This window comes from Gossypium raimondii, chromosome 1 (genome assembly GCF_025698545.1).
Source record: "Gossypium raimondii isolate GPD5lz chromosome 1, ASM2569854v1, whole genome shotgun sequence".
In the NCBI taxonomy this organism is placed as follows: Eukaryota; Viridiplantae; Streptophyta; class Magnoliopsida; order Malvales; family Malvaceae; genus Gossypium; species Gossypium raimondii.
Window position 1 is genome coordinate 50,061,612 of NC_068565.1, and position 14,810 is coordinate 50,076,421.

General features: G+C 32.0%; 1 protein-coding gene across 2 annotated transcripts; it reads left to right on the plus strand.

Annotated features, from left to right (window-relative positions):
* The first annotated feature begins 560 nt into the window (after window positions 1–560).
* On the plus strand, window positions 561–3,389 carry LOC105786353 (GDSL esterase/lipase At5g03610). 2 transcript variants are annotated; one of them, XM_052635376.1, is made up of 5 exons: window positions 561–684; window positions 856–1,071; window positions 1,369–1,640; window positions 2,260–2,566; window positions 3,046–3,389. In XM_052635376.1, the coding sequence occupies exons 2-5, from the start codon at window positions 924–926 to the stop codon at window positions 3,264–3,266; spliced, it is 948 nt and encodes a 315-aa protein (XP_052491336.1). In that variant the 5' UTR covers window positions 561–684; window positions 856–923; the 3' UTR covers window positions 3,267–3,389. The 2 variants fall into 2 exon arrangements, with proteins under 2 accessions (XP_052491336.1, XP_012468189.1); XM_012612735.2 differs by having other exon boundaries at window positions 605–758.
* The last annotated feature ends 11,421 nt before the right edge of the window (window positions 3,390–14,810 follow it).

The window sequence follows — 14,810 nt, forward strand, 5'->3', positions numbered from 1 at the left end:
CAAATGGATTTTAAATGCCAACTTGGATGTCCAGTTGCTGGAATGAAAATAAGTTTTAATTAAATAAATTTAATTTGGACTACCACGTACGACATCCAAGTTAGCATTTAAAACCCATTTGGACTGCCACATAGGACCGCCGTTAGGGAGGTAACGGAGCTTAACGGTAGAATGACTACTTCGTAACAAAATAATAACATAAGTGACTGAAACGTAATATTTCAAACATAAGTGATTAAAATGTAATCTGAGACAAACAAAAGTGACTATTTTTGTAGTTTACCCATTTTTTAATTATGATTTCAATTTATTATTATTATAATATGAGAGAATATTTGATGCACCATCGGTGCTTAGGTCTCATACATCATCAATTAATAATAAGATGATACATCGTCACTTGTGTAAAACAAAAAATATTGAATGATTTAAAAATAAATACAAATAACCTTATTTTTAAAAAAAAATATTAATTCTAATTGTTAAACGTAAATAAATACAGAAAAAAATTCAATATCTATGCGAATTAAGTAATTCACATTAAGAGAAATATAAGCTTAAACTCTTAATTAAGCTGCACGTTCAACTATATAAACAATTGAGATTGGTGACCCCCCCAAAACACAGAACTATTGAGATTATCACTTTCTCATTTATCTCTCAAAAAATTTTCCTTCCTTTTACGTAAGTTTTCTTTTCCATGGACACCCAAAGCTTTCTCTTCTCAGTATTTTGTTTCTTATTCTATTTTCTATCAGGTACTAAAAGAATAAATAAACCCCATTTTCTTTCTGCTTCATTTGGAAAGTGTGTTCAACCATTTTTTTTTTAATGTTAAATGATGGAATACTGTAGGTGAACCACAAGTTGTTGAAGGTACGAGGTTGTCGTGGACATCATCACCTTTTGGTTTCAAACCAAAGATGTTGTTTGCGTTTGGAGATTCTTATGCTGATACAGGGAACACTAAGATAGCAGTGACAAGATCTTGGCATTTCCCTTACGGAATTACATTTCCTGGAAAACCTTCTGGTCGTTTCTCTGATGGGTTTGTGTCCACTGATTTTGTTGGTAATATAAACTTGAAATACCTCTCTTTTTCTATCCCTTCTCTTCTCATCCTTCTCTGGTTTTATTCTTATGTAAAATTATTTTAGTCTGATTTAAAATTTACAACAATACTTTTCAATTTAATCCTCGAACTGGATAAGTTCTTCTATTAGTCAAGCTATGAGTGAGGGGTTCCTCTCCATTCCATTGTTTTTAATACAAAACCTCAAATTCCATGCAAAAGTTAGAACAAAAACAAATATCATTGTTACTGATTAACGAATTCAAGACTAAATTTGGTTTGGTTTCGACAAACAGCGGGGTTCTTGGGAATGAAGACACCAATACCATACAGATGGAGGAAAGAACTAAGTGGTCGAGTGAAATATGGGTTGAACTTTGCGTATGGAGGAACAGGTGTTTTCGACACGTTGGTTGCGGAACCAAATATGACCACCCAAATCGATTTCCTACAACAACTAATCAATGATTCGGTCTATACTAAAAGGGTTCTGAGAACTTCAGTGGCACTTGTCAGTCTTGCAGGCAATGACTACAGCTATTACCTTGAAACCAATGGCTCTGCCGCGGTAATAAAAACACATTTGCATTTTCTCTACTTGCTTTTTTTTATATACAATTTAATATATTCATTGTTATAAAAATAGACCTTAGGTCATTTTGAGCACTAAAAGAAGTCTCTTAATAATTATTTCCTTGAAACATTTATTTCATTTGTTTCTCCACCCAAAAATTTCGGTGATAAAATTCAAGAAACTGTTAGAAAAATTAAAATTTTTCATTAAATCAATAGAACCAAATATCAAAAGATAAGAAGAAGACCAACTAATCCGAGCCAGCACTTTTATTTCATACATTCCATTCTAAGTCCCTTCTTCTCATTGCTCGTTATAATCCCTTATTAAGAAATTTGAGATACACTCATGATATGTGTCTCACAAAATGATTAGTTAAAAAGGTGTTTTTTTAGCTGTTGGGGTAATTTAGATAATAAAATACCAAGTCTCTGTTTGATTATAAAACAGACAAGTGTTATAAAAGTTGTTGTCGCCATTTATGTTTGTCTTTAGTAAAAGGAAAACAATTGAGTCATGTTTTGTGTTTGTTGTTTGTGTTGTCTCAATGTTACGTGTGGTGGATATCAAAGATAAATTCACATCCTCCTTTTGTTTTTATTTGAAATTACAGGCTTTCCCAGGCTTCATCCAAAGTGTAGTGAACCAACTTATGGTGAACATGAAACGCATCCATGACTTAGGAGTGAGGAAAATAGGTGTGATGTCACTGATATCATTGGGTTGTACCCCTCAAAACACCGCCGGATCCTCCTTTCAACGCTGCAATGAAACTGAGAACGACCTTGTTATGCTCCATAACAATTTATTGCTTCAAGCTGTCGACACTTTGAACCAACAAACCAATAGCACCCTGTTCTTTATCATTGATCTTCATAATGCCTTTTTAACCGTTTTCAATGGGACTGAAACTCATCAAGGTAAATCATTTATAAAACTCGATCTTCACTTTTATCTTGCCAATTTGAATACGATATAGAACTTATTTAAAATTTTCATTAGATAAGTAATTTGACGGATCATGTTAAATTTGAATTGTCAATGTAATATTGATAATAGCATTTAATGTTCATTTTAAATACTCAAATATAACATTTTTATGTTGAGGATCAATTTAGGATTTGGATCAGGATGTTGAGTGGAATTAACCCTAAACTCTGATAACCGTTTTTTTTAATGCATCAAATTTGAATTATCAATGCAATATTGATCACATATTTTAAATACCCAGTTTCATATTCAAAATAGCATTCAATGACCATATATACTAGTACAATGCCAATAATTCGAAGAGTCAATTATAACATTTTGATGTTTAGGATCAATTTAAAATTTGGGTTATATTTTAGGGATGTCTAGTGAAATTAGCCCTAATCTTTGACTCTTTGTTTTCTTGCAGGAAGTCCAACATTTGAGAACCCATTTGAGCCATGTTGTTTTGGAGTGACTGAAGGGTTTTTTTGTGGAAGTGTGGATGAAAATGGGGGAAAAAAGTACACACTTTGCTCAAACCCTAAAACCAAATTATTTTGGGATGGAAATCACCCTACATCTGAAGGATGGCGAGCTATTTATTCAACGCCTGCATTCCAAAACACTCTCAAGCAATTTATTGACTGACTTTGAGACTTTACAATGTTTATGATCTCCTTGTCCATTCAATTTTATGGAAGTTCTTCACCACTGTTATACCCTTTTTGTTGGGTTCTTTAATGGAAAAATAGGCATTGTTTGGGAGGTTAATTGAATCAACTTGGCCCAGACAACAACTCTAAATTGACAAATCAATTGCCTCAAAACCCCACTTTTCACTCCTAAACCCAAACCCATAGTATTCCATGCATAATGCATTCACAAGGAAACTCCAATGAATATTACATGGTATTCCAACTATCTAGCTCAACAAGTCTTTTTCTCATTAACTCCTTGCTTATAACCTTCTTTTCTACTGGTTTTCGTGGGATTGGTGTTAATAAAAATATATTTCAAGAATCAAATTTAAAAACAACAAGGTGTGTAAGTATGGAATACCCTAAACCCTAAACTAAACTAACTAGTTGATAAGAAAGAGAACTTAATAGCTAAATTACTCTAATTAAACTAAATTATAGAACATTAAATTAAATCAAAACAAGAAATAGATATTTGGATATCCAATGATGTAGTGATTAGGTAAATTTTCAGTTAATAACTTACTAATTTATTTCAACTAACAAACCATCTAGGGTGGGCTTCGATGGGTGGTGGGATGCGGTGTGGTACCTTTAGCTTACTTTTTGTTTCATACTACAGTATCGTTATAGTATCTAATTTCACCGTCACCGTTGTTTTTGCACTAGTCGCAAATAAACGAACCATCATCCAAATCCACCCCTAATAAGAATGGATATTAAGGTATGGCATTTAAATTTGTATATAACTTACTAATGTTTAAAAAATACTATAAGTTAGATGTATAATTTATAGACATCAACTAAACTGTCAACCATCACTCTCATTCATCATCACTACCCAAGCCGATATATAACTCATAAATAGTGTTAACATTGGTAATAAGAACTAAATCTCTCAAGTCATAAAGATTTTGTCATAAAGGGATGAGGTGGATAATAATTGTACAAGCATTGCTAATTTTTCGAACGTTTCTATGAAGGTCAATGATGTTAATGAGGTGGGCTGTGGCCATTATGGTGGTGAAGGGTTTAGACGTAATGAGCCCATTTATTCATGTGACGTGAGCCGATTGCAGGTTGTGGATAATATGGTTAATGCGTCAGCCCAAGTTGGGGGAGTTGTTAAGGAGCTAATGCGCCATTGGGGTTATGTTGGAACTCATGGAGTGTTGAGGACATTACTGAGATACGTCCTGGTTTTGCGTAAGTCAGGTTGCTCATACTTTGTTATGTTCTTTTGGAGGCGTTTTGTCCTTTCTCCTTTTGCAAGTTGGAGACTTGTAGTGATTTTCTTCCTATGATTTCCTTATCATATGGAAATTCAAATAAACACCAAACATAAACATAATTAAGAACAAATGATAAACTATAGAAAATAGTAGAGAAAACTCATTCCAATCAGGTACAAGTCTCTTCACTAGCAAATCCAAAAGTTGATTGAAAATCCAATGCAATCCAAGCAATCACTCTTGAAAAAAAAGAAACATTATTCTACTCAATTCAATAAATCATACCATCAAGGTGTCAATGCAAATAATTTGCCATATAGCGATGGTTTATTTTTGTCGACCGTCAAATTTCGTCAGTATAAATATGTTGATATCGACAGTTACTTATCCATCAATATATGGTGAGTTTATCTCAACACATTTTGTTCTGTCACTATAGAACTACCTATATATAGTGACAGTTTCGTTTCTACCGTTGGTATAAGATAAATTAAAAAAAAATATTTGTTTTAATGGTTGATCATTTTAAATTGAAATTATTTTTAATAAAATACCGGACTTTTTTTTATTTAACCCATCACTATTGAGGTTTTAAATTTTAACACTTGTAAAAGCCCTGACTCATTTATATTAAACCCTAATACCCATTTTCTCTTTTTAAAATTTAATTTCTCGTAGTCAGCCTGGCTGTTTATCCCTTACCCTAATGAATTTACTTCCGGGACTGTTTCAATTAGGTAAATTAGCAATGTCTTGCATTGATGACATTCTTTCATTCCAAACTGAGATCACTTATGTGAGCAAGTACGGTGTATAATGGCATTCAATTTCTGAAGGGCTCACGGTGGTTTTGCCCTGTGAAATGCAAGTCAATGAGGCTGTTATTCACTGGGCTCCACCTCCAATCGGGTGGGCGAAGTTCAATGTGACAGGTGTAGCTAAGGAGGACAAAGCGGGATGCGGTGGGGTGTTGAGAGATGAGGAAGGTGTGGCTCGTTCATTATTTTCTGGGCCGATTGATGTGGTTGCGTCTGAAGCAACAGAGGTATGTGTTATTAAAACTGCCTTGGAAATGTATATTGGCATGGGGTGGCATGTGAAAGTCCCTTTTATTATTGAATTTAGTTCAGGTTGTTTTGGAGTGGTTGTTAAATAAGAATTCTAAACCTTGGTTGTTCCAGAATTTTCTCATAGTTATTGATCGTTGTATTAACCAGCTGGTTAGTATTCACTTCACATTGGTTTATAGGCAAGGTAATAGTATGGCTGCAGCGTTGGCAATAGTAGGGGTGAGAAAATAAGTGGTATTTAAAGCTTGATGGTGATATATATATATATATATATATTTTTTTTCTCTATTAGTAGTTTACATAGGTGAAGGTCGTTTTGTAATATATTGTTTATCCGAGTGTTTTATAATATTTTTTTAAGAAAGAGGTCAATATTTATCAACATTTTTCTATTATTAATATATTCATATGGAGTGAGAAAAAGAAAAAAAAAAAAGCAATGTCTTGCACTCTCTCAAATTTCTTGCTTAATTGTTTAAAATAGTTTCAGTGATTGTTTGTGTTACCTTTTATATGGTTTAAACTGTTAATGTTTCTTGTCGAATTACTCCTATTGCAACCATTTTGGTGGTGTCAGATTTGGCTCACCATATAAATTTTCTGGAATTTCGTTGGTTGCGCCCTTTCCTTCTTCGGGCTTTAGTGCTAAATATCTTATATACCTCAAAATACAAAATTTCAACCCTTCAAGTTAATGGTGCTTGAAGGGCAGGCTCTATTTATGCTGGTGTAGGGAGTGTACTAAGGAATCACGAGGGGCTGGTTCGAGGCGTGTTTTTATAGGCAGTTTGCAGCATTGAATCCTGCTAAAGTCGAGCTGATGGTAGTGTCAATTGCCTTGCATTTGGACTGGCAAGACACATCTTATTACTGAGATTGATTCTTTAAACTTTGTTAAATGAATTTTGCCTTAGAACTTTTGAAAGTTATTTTCCGATATTGACGCGTTTCATAGTGAAATAAAAGATGTCAGTTTCATTCATACGGGAAAGGAGACTAATTGACTAACTGATGGATTCATCTCCACCTCGTACTTTTGGCCTAGGTCTCTACTTGTACTTTGCTTTGGACCTTATAATATTATATTTGATTGAGAAAAAAAAAAGTGAATCCCATCATACATGTAAAATATTCTTCTAGATTTAGACTTCCCTTTGGCCCACAACCCAACTACTATAGTTTGATCAAATTTATTAATGTAAATATCAAGATAAATGTTTCAAACCCTAGAGTTTAATAAGTGGGAAAGGTGCTAGGAATGTTCAGCATTTTTAGATTATCCGACATCACGGAGCTGAAAGCAATAGTCCTGTCTAGCAATGATGAAATATATAGTCGATATATATGCATAGGGATCCTTGATCCACTTGCATAATGCCTAAATATCAACGCCTCAACATTTTCATTTTCATCGAGATCTATTGCTATGTATTTACACCCCTTTCTGTCAGACTATGAAAATCTGTACTTCATGCTAGATAGTTTTTAGTATTTCTGGCCTGGATTATCTCGAACTCCATCAATCAAATTCATGTCTCAATTTAAATAAATTTGTCAAATATTTCAAAGAGACAATCCTTAATAAAAATTATCCCAGAAAGCATATCTTCAAATTGTCTTAGTGATGATAAGCACACATAATAACATAAAATATATTTAATGGAATGCTTTCATCTTCTTTCTGAGACAGTAACCAAATCTCAAATGACTTTTAATTTTGTCATCATAGATGTCACATATGAACTTATGCCAAAAAATTTTCAATAGGACGATGAAGCTCTAAAATATGTAAATTATGTCGGGTTTGCAATATGTTACCCCATTCCCCCTCAAAAAAAATAAGTATTTGCCATTCATTCACGTGATTCTGCCATACTATTTGCATTTTTACAGAATCAGAATAATTGAAGAAAAATCAACAACAATAATGTCTGTTCTTTTATATATATAAATAGTACATATATCTCACTTCCTTTAATCTGAAGCATAATTTTGCTCCAAATTTACATATATTAAATTTCAAATTTATAAAATACCATTTTAAAATTATATATACATTTGTTTACAATATATACATGAATCTATATAATTCTTAAAAGTTGTCGTAATGCATTCTCATGACTAGTGGCTAAGCTAGAAAAAATTTTGGGGCAAAATTAAATTGTATATTTTTACGATAGTAAAATGTAATTTTATCATTTTAATAGTCTATATCTTTATTATTTTTAGAGGATTAAATCAAATTTTTATTATTTTTGGGGAGCCAAAATGCAATTTTATCATTATTAATTCAAAATTTTATAAATTATAAAGGGCCTAAATAGAAAATTTTCTATTTTATGGGAGGGCGAGGCCTGCCAACTCCCCTTAGCTTCGCCACAGCTCATGGCTTAATTTGAGATTTAGACTGCATGCTTAGGTCATAGCTGTGAATCGCAAAAAAAATTTGAATTTGACGGGTTTCGATCCAACTTGATCTGTTATGATCAGAATTTTTTAGAAAATCAAGTTCGGGGTGAACCAAATTAGGAGAAAATTAGTCAGGTTGGGATCGGGTTTAAAGTAAATTTGCTCCACCTGTCTCGAAATATTTACAAAAATAACCTTAATATATATATATTAAATTTTTACTTTCAATAAATAAATATATTAAGTTTTAAGTCTAAACTTAAAAAAATAAATCTTATTTGCTTCAAAATAAAAAATAATTAAATAATTAAATTAAATTCGAGTCGAGTCGAGTCGGGTCGGGTCGAAATTAGGTCTCCTATTAAATTTTGAGTTCGGATTTATAACGGATTTTTTTCTTAAGAGTCAGGGTCAAATCAAAATCGAAACGAATTGGTCAAGCTTCAAATTGAAGTCGAAAAGGACAAAAAAATCCGTTTCACCCCGCCTCGTTGCCATCCCTAAGTTTGGTCTTAAAGTCATATTGGAGGGGTAGTTAAGATATTGAAGTATATGATTAGGTTAAATTTTATTTTAGGTAAATCTTAAGTTGTTCCAAATTGTAGGCTTGGTTCAGTTCCAATACAAAGAAACCTAAAGGGCCAAAAGAGTGGCAAAAGAAATAGAAAGAAATGTAATTTTTTGTTGATTGTTTTCTATTATTGTGGGATCAAAGCAGCTTCAAGCCAAATTTATGTCATTTTGAGAATCTCTGATCTATGGATGCTGGTTGATCTGTTTTATGATCATTTGAATGGATCTTCAGCCTTGCCAGGTGAGTTCGGCATTGTTGGAGAACTTGAATTTGGTGGTAAGTTTAGTTGTGTGATAGGACTGAAAACCATGTTCTAGGTGTATTGGCTGTTAAGATTAGAAGCAGAGGAAATGTTAAGGCGTTTTGATTTTTCTGGGATTGATTTTGTGATTGATGAAGGGTGAGAGTGGTGTGTCTTGGGTAGCCTTTGCTACTAGCTATTGGTGGCTGTGGGTCATGGCTTGGTGAAGGCATCATGGTGTTTGAATGATTTATTTTTATGTCTATCGATTTGGAAATGCATGGCATTTTTGCTTCATTTTGTTTTTTATGTGAGGCCACACGTTTTTAATGCTCTTCAAGGATGTTGTTTGATTTTGCTTTTATGCTTTGTTTTTTCATGGCTTTATGCGGTCTTTGATTCCTTTAATGTGTTTGGTGTTTATGGATGCTGGCTTTGGAGCTTTTCATGTATTTTTATTTAGAAAAAAAATGGAAAAGAAACCAAAGATGGGCAGAGGTGATGGATGATGGTTGTAATAGGCCCAATTTGCCCAGGCCCAAAAGCACAAACACAGATAAACCAAAAATAAAATAAAAACCAATAAGCAGTCCAAAAAAACAGTCCATTTACAAATGGCCCAGTGCAAGCCCAAACGCTAACCTAGCCCAGAACCCAACTCGGCCCAAGACTTTCCTCACCGAAAACCCTAGCAGTAAGGGTTCCTAGCGCCACAACAGAGATGTCCTCGCTCCTCCTCCGACGTGATTTGAGCCTCAGACGCTGCGGCGCCTTTCTCCAGACGTGCACGCCTGCACTCTGCACACCGTACCTGCAAGAGAGGAGCAAACGCGCAGCAAAAAAGCAAACAACAAACGAAAGGAGGGGCAGAAATCGGCAGCAAAAAGAAAAAAGAAAAAAAGAAAAACAGAAAGAAAATTTGTATTCTTTTATTATTTTTCTTTTAGGTTATAAAAACCCCAGGGATGTACCCTTTTAGGGGACATATTGAATACAAAAAAATTCAGAAAAATCAAAAAACTTAAAAGGTGATTGCAGATTCCCTTTTTCTTTTCATTTCTTTCTTCTGCTTCGTTTTTTATACCTATTCCATATTCGGTGCAAAAATAAAAGAAAATAGGAGTTAAAGGGTCAAAGCTTACCTGGTGGCCGACTCTTCTTCTACTCCGTCGTAATCGGGGTCAGTTGGAAGAAAGTGGCCTTCGGTTAGCCTAGGCATGGAGCGACGCAGAGAACCTTTAGGGTTCTTTAGTTTTTTTTTATCTTTATTTTTTTTAGAAAATGATAGCTATCTGTTAAGGTTTTTGGGATTATAAGCGGGGTAATGAACGGCGTCGTTTAAGGCCGATTTGATGGCTCTGAAAACAGCGTCATTTGAAGGCCAAAATGCGTGCGGTGACCTGACCCAGGGAGGATTCGCGCGTTCTGACCTATCGGTTTACTTGCGCTGAGAGTCCTTTTATGTTTTGCTCAGTTTCAATCGGATTTCTTTCATTTTTTTAATTTGTATCGCATACTTAACCTCATTTTCATTTAAATCCATGGTCAAACGGCGCCGTATAGAGCTATGCCCGATGACCCGGTCCAACTGCGGCTAGATCCGCGTGTTTGGTGTGGGGAGGGATTAATTTCGCTCAAAGTCCTCATTTTGTGTTGTATTTCTATTTGGTCTTTTGAATTTCTTTAATTTCGAGCAATGCAATTTGTCATTGATTTCATTTGGGTCCATTATGCAATGAAGCGTTTTGGGAGATAGGATATTCCTTATTCTGGTCCCCCATGTTATTCGTGCTTTGTAATTTGGTCCCAACCTTTAATTTATTTTAGATTTCCTCCCTGAATTACTGTTTTAATGTCAATTAAGTCCTTTGTTTTGTATTGTCGCTAAAATTATTTAAGTGCCCTATTTACTGTCGTTATTATTGGTATTACTATGTTAGTTTACATGTTTATTTATTTCTATACATGTACAATATTTTATTTTATTATTATTACTGAAATATTGCAAATGTTTTATTTTAGATCTTTATATATATATATATTCGTTTGGATTTAAAATCACATAGAAACATTTCATGATCCTTTCATATATGTATATATAATTTATATTAAAAGTATTTTATTGCACATATGTACGTAATATAATGTTATTAACTTCAAATCGTAAATTTTATTTTTTAGACACAAATATTTTATTCTTTCTAAACTTGCTATCCTTTTTTTATATACATTATTATACATATACTATTGTTTACATTAATTTTTTATTTTTATTTATCTAGATCGAAAATATACATATTAATTTTAAGATTTATTCACTTTTATTCTTTTACTTACAATTTTCTCTTTAAAATTCATTTAAACATTGTATTTTTAGTTAGGTTATAAAATGGTTTCAAATTTTTATATTAATTACTCTTTTATATATTTTTTACATTTTTAAAATCCTTAATTTATTTGCTCTCATTTTTGTTTTAGGAGTTGTATTTTATCTTCCTTTTAGATTAATAAGTTTTGAATGTTGATGATAATATTTGCATAATGTATAGTTGAAATTATTGTTATTATGTTTATTCATGTTTACTTATTGATTCGTTATCCATTGGAGCGTATTTGCTATTCAAATTTTTCATGATTCATTGTTTATTTAATTACTGTTTTTTTTATTCGATAAAAGCATTAGAACCACCTTTTTAACAAAATACCGTTATTCATGATTCTCTAGAGAAGTGTGCCCTAACTCACTGGGCTTCATTTATTTGATGAATTTAGATAGTCGAGCACCTTTTCTGTGATAAGACCATTGGATTTCTAAATAAAGCTTTTAGAGATTTCAAAATGTTGGATCCTAACTTACTGGATATTACATTTTGCTATCTCGAGTTAAGGATTTTAAAATAAAGGCAACATTTGGTGTTTAGGAATGTCTAGAAATTGAATTCTAACTTACTGGATTCTGGTTTCTCGATTGACCCAAATAACCAAATATCCTTCTCAAAATATAATATTCTTTTTAAAATTTAAAAGACATACCTAATTCTGAAGATTATGTTGTTGCACCCTAACTCACTGAGTGTGACGTTTATTACTTTGAAATGTGTATGTCTTATCATCTGATTAAGTAATGCAAATTTTCTTTTCAAAGGATCGTATTTTAAAATCTTTTAAAAATTTCGACATTAAGACATTGAACAATCGATTCGGTACCAATTATGGGTGTTACGAGGGTGCAAACCCTTCCTCGTGCGTAACCGACTCCCGAACCTATTTTCTCAAAATTCGCAGACCAAAATTATTTTTAAAGGTGAACCGATCATACCTCAATAAAGGATGGCGACTCCTATTTTATTTTCAAAATCAATCCCCGATTTTCAAAAAAAGAGGTTTCGACAATGGTAGTAGGAGGGGATCTCTAGTAGCCCTCTACCTTGTATCCTCAATGGTAACCACCCGACTAGTCATGCCAATAATGTGTACATCTCACACAACCCACTTTTGGTCTCCAACAGGCCACCCACTCATGGCTACTCACTTTTATCCTCCAAGGGGACCATTGAAGGATCACCAAAGTACAACAATTTTGTACTACATCAGTAAAAAAAATATCAGAGTAGGATTATACAATATTACATTTGACAATAACTGACATATAACAAATTTACCACCTAACCAATTATACAGGCACTACATGACAAAGGGACCTCTCCTATATATACCCTAACACACGAGATATCAAATATTCTTTTGTGGCCCCAAGTATTCTACCTAATAACCTAGACTCGCACGACCTTCTCTTCAAATCTCCCTAACTCCTCCCTTTCTTACGACTCTCAGCATGTCACAAGTGGATTGGCCTCCAAATAATCATGATCTCTTAGTAATTAAAATAATACAAGTATATGATTACAATGACTAAAATGATAAAAAAAAATGTAAGGATAGTGCCCATAGTGCAAGATTTTTATTTCCTCGTCCGAAAATGAAAGTTTATGAAAATTAGATGACCCTTAAATATTCATACTTCAATAACATGCCTAAAATAATGATTAATTACCTCCAATGAAACTTTGAAACATGCATCAAAAGAAAATCAAAGTTTGTTTTATGTATATAATTAGTAAGTCTAAGATGATATCTGGGATTCCATGGGTATTTTTTAAATTAATGATTGTGATCAAAAGACAGAAATGGAAAGATTGTAATCATTTGATGACCTGAAACATGTTTAACTGATTATCGAATATGTTGCTTTTCTTTAGAAATTCGTTTCTCTCCTTTAGTGTTGAAACCATTTGAATTGGTTAAAAAGTAAATTCTAACTTCTCAATACAAATCCTACGTGACATGATTAATGATAAATTGATATTTTTCTCCTTTTATTTTAACCTACGGTTTAAAAGATATCACTATAATGAAATCTTTAAATAGATATCACCAATTGGATAATTTTTTTAATACACAAAATTAATTTCACCTATAATCTCTTTTCACCTCTAAATCGAAAAAAAAAATGTTTAAAAAGATGTGAATTAAATTGTGGAAATGTGGGTGCAGATAAGGTGTTTGATAGGAAACATTATAAAGGTCAATGGGCCTTATCTACATTGATAATGCCAGGTGAGCACTGAGCAGCTACGTAACACTCTCGTCATTCATTGCCTCATTCTAATGTCAAGCCTCTCTTCTTCGGCAATACAACGCCATAAATTAATAATAATAATAGGACAAAAATTAACAACAATAATAAATCTTTTTCTTAATTGTAATTTATAAAAAGAAATTTAAATAACTTTTCGTTATTAATTTTTCTAAGTTATAACTAATATAATACTTTTACTCTCTTAATAAAATTAAAAATATAATTATAATGGTGTGTAATTAAAATAGAATATTGTTTTTATAATTTTTAAAATTTTCGATGTGACAATTTTTAATTTATGTCATCTGACAAGTGACAATTTTTCAACTAAAACTCTTTTTTATCAGCAAGACATATCATGTGTTCGTAAACTTTTATGGTTTGCATTCACTGTTACATTTTACATCAAAGACAGGCATAATTGGAGAGGAAATATTGTTTTAAAGATTTAGTGTTTGTATTTTAATTTAATATTTTTAATATTTATATTTTAAAATTTTTAAAATTTTAGTTATCATCAAACCATAATTATTAAATTTATTAAGTTAAACTTTGTTACTTTTAAAATTTGATACGATAAACATATCATCGTATATGTTATGTCATTTTAAATTGTTATTTCCACATATTATTCATTACAAACTCAATTAATAGATTAATGACTGTCATTTGTGTTAAAATTAGATTTTTCAAAATTCAAATGTATGGAGACTTAGAATAATCCAATTGGAGAATATGAACTAAATCTACAATTGAATTGAATGCATAGTGCATTACTAATAATTGAATTTAATCAAACGAATTTAATTATTGTTCTTTGAGCTGAGGCTAAATTTTCAAATTTTGAAAAATACATAAACTAAGATTGACCATTTCGAAAAGTATAGGGACTAAATTTGATCAAATTAAAGTACAAGGATTAATAGCAATATCTAACCTAATATTGTTATAGAACAATTATAAATGTATGTCAAAGCAATTACAAAATATAATCAAATCAATATAAATTACAGACGAACTAAAACCAACGTTTCGATTTAAAATCCACATGATTGGATTAAAACCACACATGACAACTACATATAATGAGACTCAAATATGAATACTCAAAATCTCAAGAATTGAACCTTTATCGACAATATTAAAACCTCATTAACAAGTGTAATAATTTTTTTTTTATATAATGTATAGAACTACTCATAAACCCTTCACTACCTTTTAATAAGAGAAGAAACGCACTTCAAATGCATTTAAACCCACATCCTCCTATATTGATAATAATATTAAAACCAATCAAATTAAAACTCAATCCGTATGAGTAATAAAATT

Bases quoted from the DNA above. Each gene is read 5' to 3' on its own strand.
- LOC105786353 (XM_012612735.2), top strand. From the start codon at position 701: ATGGACACCCAAAGCTTTCTCTTCTCAGTATTTTGTTTCTTATTCTAT. The intron at 1,072-1,368 runs GTAATATAAACT...TTCGACAAACAG, and splicing joins TGTGTCCACTGATTTTGTTG to CGGGGTTCTTGGGAATGAAG. The intron at 2,567-3,045 runs GTAAATCATTTA...GTTTTCTTGCAG, and splicing joins TGGGACTGAAACTCATCAAG to GAAGTCCAACATTTGAGAAC.